Source organism: Pteropus medius, unplaced genomic scaffold, assembly GCF_902729225.1.
Source record: "Pteropus medius unplaced genomic scaffold, Ma_sr-lr_union100, whole genome shotgun sequence".
In the NCBI taxonomy this organism is placed as follows: Eukaryota; Metazoa; Chordata; class Mammalia; order Chiroptera; family Pteropodidae; genus Pteropus; species Pteropus medius.
The window spans coordinates 649,996-657,341 of record NW_024348529.1 but is presented as its reverse complement, the minus strand read 5'-3'; the positions used below and the strand labels follow the sequence as shown (position 1 = coordinate 657,341).

Here is a 7,346-nt window from a genome sequence, read left to right as displayed (position 1 = left end):
CGCCCACAGCACCCGGTATTCCCAGGCGGTCTCCCATCCAAGTACTATTCAGGCCCGACCCTGCTTAGCTTCCGAGGTTGGCCAGGATCAGGCACGTTCCGGGTGGCAGGCCATAGACCGCGTACTTCCAATTCTCGATTCCCGCACCCATGTGCCTGGCTCTGGAGGACACAGCACCGTGGAGTGGCCCCTGGTTCAGAGTGGCCTGTGATACCGAACCCCTCCCTTCAGTGCTGACTGCCCCGCCGGATGCCACGACTGACTATTCAGGAAGCTCGTGCACCCGGCGACGGGGCCGGCTACCTCCAGGTCATCGGTGTGTGGCAAAACCAGTTTTCTCATGGGCACAAGCCCCTCGTCACACTTCCTCCGCTCCCTGGTCGTGTACAAAGCTGCCCAGACGCCACTGCAGTGGACACAGCTTTCGTGGGGCCGGGGCGTCGGGTGGGCGCGGTGCGGACGGGGCAGTCCACTCCACGACCAGGGAGGACAGGCCTCTGCCCCTCCTGGGACAGAAGAGGCCCTCCGTAGTCAGCTGGCCACCAGGCATCTGCTGGTCCCCACGGACTCAGCACGGGTCTTGGCTGTCAGCGGCTCTGGCAGCTGCCAGAGCCGGTCAGCTTTGGTGAGAGGACCATGACGATGAGCGCATGCACGTTTCCATGTCTGCCACACGGCCACTTTGCTCACGGACACAGTGAGTGAGCCCTGGAGTGGTGACAGGCGGAGCTGGCTGACACTCACGGGGCGACCACGTCCCCGACTGCTCAGAGCCTCTTCTGCAGGGCGTGCCCACGGGGACATTCGCTCGATCACAGGTGCCCAGACCGCTCGGTCCCGGCTCTGTCCCCCGTCTCCTCCACAGCCTTCCTTGTCACTGGTCCTCCGGTCTTATTCCTGCCGAGCTGCTGGCCAACCAAATCGTGAGCACCCTTGCGTGAATGGATGCACATCCTTACTCCAGCCACTCGTCACTGCAGACGCATAGGGCAACCCAGCAAACTGCTCAAAGCTCTGCCTGAGAGGACTACCCGTTGCCACTGCTTTTCAAGGTCACCTTGAGTGGGGCCCAAACGCTGTGTCTGTGCCCTTCAGGGCAGAGCCCACACACACTGCAGACCCTGGGGGGCCCCCCACCAGGCAGCTGGTTGTAAGGCGCAGACCTGGGGGCCAGGCCCGAGCTCCCAGCCCCGCTCTGTTTCCAGGGACACTTCTGGGTGTTGAGCCACCAAGAATTTCCCAGTAACACCGATGACAACAAACGACAGTGTCCACAGACATCTTTGTGGTGCTGCATGGCCACCTCGAGCCCGAGCCAGCAGGAGGGCCCTGGAGCCAGCGCTTTCCAGGTCAGTGTCCTGGGGAGTGCTCACCCCCGGCTTCTGCCTAGAGCGGCTGGGCGGGGCGCCACTGGGGACGGGTACAGGCGGCCCCCTGGCCGCCTGTGGGCCTGTCTCAAGGAGGGCACAGCACCTCACCTCTGCAGATCACACTTTGCAAAGGACATGTCCAGGGGGCCGTCGGGCTCTGACAGTCTGTGACCTTCGCCCTGGGTGAAGGAGGCCTTGGGGTGCACGTCTCAATCACATTACACAAGGATCTTCCCTAAAAGCATCAGGTATCAATTTTGTCGCACAGGTCAGTCTCTGCAGACACTGGCCTCGGTGGCTTCTCCAGGCAGCCCTGCTTGGCTCAGGGCGCTGATGTCCCGGGCCTCCTGCGGGTGGCCGGCAGGGGCTGGAGACAGCGGGCTTGGGGCCCTTGCCCTGGAAACCAGCCTGCATTGGGCTCGTCCAGGCTGAAGGGTGGCTTTGTCTGAACCGGTTAAAGCTGGCTTTCAGATCATCAACATCACGCATAAATTAGGAACGGCACAAAAAGCTGACTCCCCACTTCCTGCCCTGCAGGCTCTTGTCTTCCTTGGCCCAAGTGCAGTCCCAGGGGGCCTGGCCGGGCCGCCCCCACGCACTCTCGGCCCCCATTGGCCACCTGGGCCTGCATGGGCCGGCCAGAGGAGGGATAAAAAGCGCCCCTGCCACCACGGCTGCCAGGGACACTGCAGCCAGGAGGTGACCAGAGGAGCAACCGAGGCCTGACGTGAGTGAGGAGCCTGCTCTTCTCTCCTGGGGGATGAGACCGAGAGGGTGGGGCAGGGACGGGGTGGTAGCTGCAGCATTTCAGTGGTGTGCCTCAGACCCGCTGGGTGGGCGTGAGGCCGCTTGCTCTGCTCACCTGCTCAGGCCCGAGTCGGTTGAGAGTCGCAGAAGCCTCCGTGGGGCTCACAGGTGGCTGCTGACACCCTTGGTCTCACAGATAAATGCCTTCTCTGCTGGCTCCCTGCCACCCTAGGCCTGGGCAGGCGACCCCAAGGTCCCTGGGACACTACTCAGAAGCTACGCGATCCCCCAGAGGTCTGCAAGTAAACTACATAGCAGGTCAAAGGGCGAGCGAGGTCGGGGTTCGGGCGCCTCCCCTGGTGGGGCCCTCCACCGAGTCAAAGCCCCAAAGTTCTCGTTTTTAACATGGAAAGATGAACGAAGGGGCAAGAGGCTGACTGAGGCCAGAACGGAGCTCGGAGGGCGCGTGGGGGTTTCCGTTTCTCTTAAAAGCTAAACCGTAACTCACTGGTTGTTTCTTTGTCAAAAGGAAGGCTTAGCAGGAAAAGATTTTAATTTGTACAGTTATGAAGAAAACATATGGAATGTTTTATACTTTTTCTTTTAAAAAATCCCGCTAGTCATACTTCGCAAGAAATAATTTTACCTCTCCATCCCCAAATCATCAAGGAATTTGGGAAGCATTGGGATGATGTAAAAGTTTTTTGTTTGGTTGGCTTCATTAAAAAAAAATCAGTAATTGAAAACTTGAGTGCAAAGGATAAGAAAGTACAAAATGATAAAAATTTTAATCCAGCTGAATTGTTCCATCTATATGTACTAGATCCGGTTTTTAGGGACTTAAAAGCAAAACAAAGCAGATTGATTATCAATAGGGCAAGACAAAAAACCACAATTCTCTTTCCTTTGGGAAATCAGAAATAATCTTAAATATTTTATTCCAATTTATTTTTAACATGTGACATATTCAACACGAGAATGATGTTTAACAATTAGATGTAATTCTTGCATTTATTTTTAACCAAGACAGTGCTAAGATTCTTTAATAATTAGAACTCAAGGGAAAGTCGGCGAATGCCTCTGGCTGAGCCTGGGATTTGTGAGGAGGCTGAGAGGCGACCCTGACCCTCTAAGATGCGCCTGCCCGCGGCTGAGCAGAGCCCTCTGCAGTCTGCAGGCCGAGGCGGGCGGGGAGCAGGACGCTTCTCTGACGACTGCAGAGAAAGGGCAGTGAGCAGGCAGCACCGCGGCCACCGGGGGCAGTGCGGACGGGGCCCGGGCTGCCCCTGCCGGACCAGCTCAGCCGCAGGGTCTGACAACGCGTCTGTTTCCAGTAGATCGAGGCACTCACTGTTCACTGATCTTTTTTAAAAAATTGTGGCAATCCTCCCATCTTTATTTTTCCAGTAACTCTTTTTTTCCAGCAATTCCCACATTTCATGACCCTTGAAACCCCCATGGGGGGACCTGCACTGTCCTGGGCTGCTCGGTAACACAGGTGTGCTGCCGCACGCACAGAGTCTCCTCCCGTGGTCCAGGTGTTGCTGAGGGGGTGTCGGAACACTTTCGGTGTCTGTGCCCTCCTCCGGCTCTGCACGGTCACTCGTCTTGGAGTGACCGCGCTGCGGGGCAGAGGGCAGCCCCCGGGGAGCAGGTGGGAGTCCACCCCAGAGCCCCTCACTGCTCTGCCTGTTTTTGCTCATTTCTCATCAGCCAAACCCAACCGGCAGCCAGAGCCCTGGGAACGTTATAGACGCGGCCAGCAGGGATGAGCGGAGCGGGGTCTAAGAGTCACGGGGTGAAGTGTGACAACCGTGGGGGTCCCCAGAGTGCCCTGCCCTGAGCCTCAGAGGGGCAATGGGCCTTGTCCAGCCGGGGCCCGAGACAGCATGTGCCCTGCCATGTAAGACGAGGCAGGAAGCGTGAGCAGGTGTGTTTCCTCTGGGCCCCAGGATGTCCGAGCTGGAGAAGGCCGTGGTGGCCCTCATCGGCGTTTTCCATCAGTACTCCGGGAGGGAGGGCGACAAGCACAAGCTGAAGAAGTCCGAGCTCAAGGAGCTGCTCAGCAACGAGCTCCCCCACTTCCTCGAGGTGAGTCTTGCCTTCGAAGCCGCCAGTGGTGCCTTCTCTCCCCTCACAAAACCGCGTGCACGTCTCTTTGGAGCAGCCCCGAGGGTGGTCCTGCTCCCAGGCAAAGGCAGGACCGCGACGGCAGGACCTCTGGAGAAACTTGAGGTGCCCCGCCATAGCGACGGCGGCACGGACGGGCATGCGCTGGTGACTTAGCGTGGCCACGGTGAGCACGTTGGAAAGATGCTAGAGACGAGCTTCTGCTTGGAGGAAAAGGGCTGTTATGGCTTTAGCTAGATGTTTAGCATCCACGACGGTGATCGAAGACGCCACTCGGCACATGTTTACTGAGCACTCCCGACGTCCCAGCCTGGGACACCCAGGCCCGAGGACGTAGCCTCCGTGTCGGCTTGGCACAGGCTGCAGGGCCTACCTGACGAGACAGTGCCCTGCGCCAGCTGCAGGCCTCAGGGGCTAAGGTAACGGGAGAGGAGGGGCCTTCAGTTTCAGACCATCCTCATGGGCCCCTTCCCCAGGCAGGTCCCTCTCTGGCCTGTGGTGCGACGTCTAGACGCCTTGCCGAGGACTCACTCCCCTGCCCATAGCTCTGGCCCTCGCCTCATGGCTCACCGCTCTGTGCCTGGAGGCACTGAACTGCCATCACCTTAGTGCCCAGAACCCAGGACACTGAAGTGACCAACTACTCGGGGGAAATGGCCAGCCAGTGAGCCAGGGCACTCCTGTCTGGCAGGCCAGTCCTAGGGAAGACACCAGAGACAGGCCCTGGGACAGTGACCGGCAGCCTCCATCCCAGCTGGCCGAGCCGCTAAGCGCAGGACGAGCCCAGGTTCAGGCAGCAGACTGGCGGGGTTCACCCGTTCCACACCCACCCAAACACCCCGTCTCTGTGACGGCAGGGCCAGGGCAGAGGAAGTGGCCTGCAGGCCTGAGGCGGGGCGGGGGCGGCCCTAGTCTGACTCTGGGCAGTCAGCTGTCCCTCCCACGGTGTGTTCAGTTGTCTAGGCCCAACAATCCCCTAACTCAACAAGCAAAACGTCCCAGGGTCTTCTCGGTTGTAGGATGAGATGAGACAGTGTCTGTCAGGTGCTTACCGTAGAGTGAGAGCGTGATAACCAGTAACTGCTATTATTAGTGATTTGAAAACAGCTTGGCACGTGGGAACCACAGTTTGTAAAAGATAAGCAATTCGTGGGAAGTGTAGCGAGGTCTCGTGAACATGTGCTGGCCTGGTTTTACCAAGGCAATTTCAGTTGGGAAGCAAATCCATGGTATAGGGACACAACGCACGCGTCTCCGCCGACGCGCATGGGCCCTGCCTGCGCGCGCCCGAGGCCGCGTCCTTCCCGCCTCTCTGTAGCTGGCCCCGAGTTTGTGCTTGGTTCTAACTCTATTCACTTGGCTCCGTGCTGCGAGGAGGAACATCAGAGGCGGTCCGTGACACCCACAAAGCAACTCACCACGTTAACACATCAGGGCATGTTTCCGAGCTGCTCCAGACAAAACACCCTCAGACACGACGGTCCACGGAAGCCCCTACTGCAGGATTCCGCACACAGGGACGGAGAAAACGTAGGGGCCAGAGGCGCAGTCTTTCCTTCCCGGACATTTGCAGACCCTCCGTCCGGCTGCTCTGTACGCTTCTCTTCTTTTCCGGTTGTTTTGTTTGATGTTAAGTGCAGGTTCTCAGATCTTGGTTGTTCCGTTCAGTCTTTACACGTAGCCCAGGTGGGTCCCACTGGGCCTAGAGTGAGGTAGAGAAGGCACAGCCCCAACCAGCAGCCCCCTGGTCACAGGAGAAGTACTTCAGGCATTTTGCATTTTATATCTTACATTGTTTCTGATACTGATTTTTAAGATCAGCCAACTGTTAGTCATGTTTCTATGGCCCTAAATTCCGCTTAAAAACAGGCCGAGCACCTTCTCTCATCTCTCGTAGGAAATCAGGGAGCAGGAGGCTGTGGACAAAGTCATGGAAGCTCTGGACCTCGATGGGGACGGCGAATGTGACTTCCGGGAATTCATGGCCTTCGTTGCCATGGTCACCACTGCCTGCCATGAGTTCTTTGAGCAGGAGTGAACCAGGGAGAACGGCCAAGCTGGCCCTGTCGCAGAGATGAAGGTCACACAGGAAGCGCAGAGCGGGGGCTTGCAGGCCAGTAGGCGCTGCACTTCCCGCTGTGCCGTAGCTAACTAGGGAGCTTACTGCTTTGTGAAGGGCACATTGGAACCCTCTTTCCAAGGGCTGCTTTTAGGGGCCCCATCCTCACTTCTGCTGTGCTAGGCATCTGTGCGAGCGCCCAGTCCCGGGAAATCAATAATTGTCACTTAGGAAAGTCAATTGTCAGCCACAAAGCCTGTGCCACCCCGGCTGCCGCGGCTATGTAGAACTCTAACCCCCAACAGCACCCCTGACTGCTAACCAGAACTCCGGCAGCCGCGGTTTAGTCGCCGCCACATCTAAAACTGCGCAGCTCTGCCCGCCTCCCTCTGAAAAGGCGCCCATCGCCGGTGCACAGGACACCTGACGCAGCCGGTGTCTGGCCGAGCCGTCGGCCGGCCCACAGAGCACGGCCACCTGTAGGTCCCTTTTCCGAGGGGAGGCTGCGATTACTGAGTAAATGTTTAACGCCAGCAGTTCTAAAGGGGAAAATGTGTCTCAGAAAGCAACACGCTCTGACATTTCAGCTCTCATCAGACGGAGAGTCAGCTACATTCAGCGGCTCTGTCCTGAGGGCTCGTGCCTGCGGGGTCTGTGGGACGCCTGCTGGCAGGGGTGCCTGGGCTCAGGGCCAGGGGGCCGGCTTGGCCCCCGCCTCTGGGAGACCCTTGTACTGCAAGGCTCTTTCTCCTCGGCCTCGTTGCCGGTCACCGCTGAGCGACCGGCTTGTCTGTGCTGAGGCGGGTCTCTCCTCACTGTGGGCAAAGTTACGCTTCCGTGTCCATGAATTCAAGTAAATCATTTCACCTAATCAAGTTACAAATATTAAAAACCACTTCTAGAAAAATCCGAGTCAATCTCATCCCCCCCTTTCCTGTTTTATTCAAGGACACAGATCCTTTGGAAAGTCATAAATCAATTGGTGGCTTCTGCTTGCATTAAATAAAAGCACTGCGACATCTCGTAGCCATTGAATGTGG

General features: G+C 57.8%; 1 protein-coding gene and 1 pseudogene across 1 annotated transcript; one reads left to right on the top strand and one right to left on the bottom strand.

Annotated features, from left to right (window-relative positions):
- On the bottom strand, positions 1-118 carry LOC120616419 (uncharacterized; annotated as a pseudogene).
- Positions 119-1,891: 1,773 nt separating this feature from the next.
- S100B (S100 calcium binding protein B) lies at positions 1,892-7,346 on the top strand. Its single transcript, XM_039879792.1, has 3 exons — positions 1,892-2,097; positions 4,070-4,208; positions 6,145-7,346. Exons 2-3 carry the CDS (start codon positions 4,071-4,073, stop codon positions 6,283-6,285), a joined length of 279 nt encoding a protein of 92 aa, XP_039735726.1. The 5' UTR covers positions 1,892-2,097; position 4,070; the 3' UTR covers positions 6,286-7,346.

Coding starts and splice junctions, on each gene's coding strand:
- S100B (XM_039879792.1), top strand. CDS start 4,071: ATGTCCGAGCTGGAGAAGGCCGTGGTGGCCCTCATCGGCGTTTTCCAT. Junction 4,209..6,144: donor AGCTCCCCCACTTCCTCGAG/GTGAGTCTTGCC, acceptor CATCTCTCGTAG/GAAATCAGGGAGCAGGAGGC.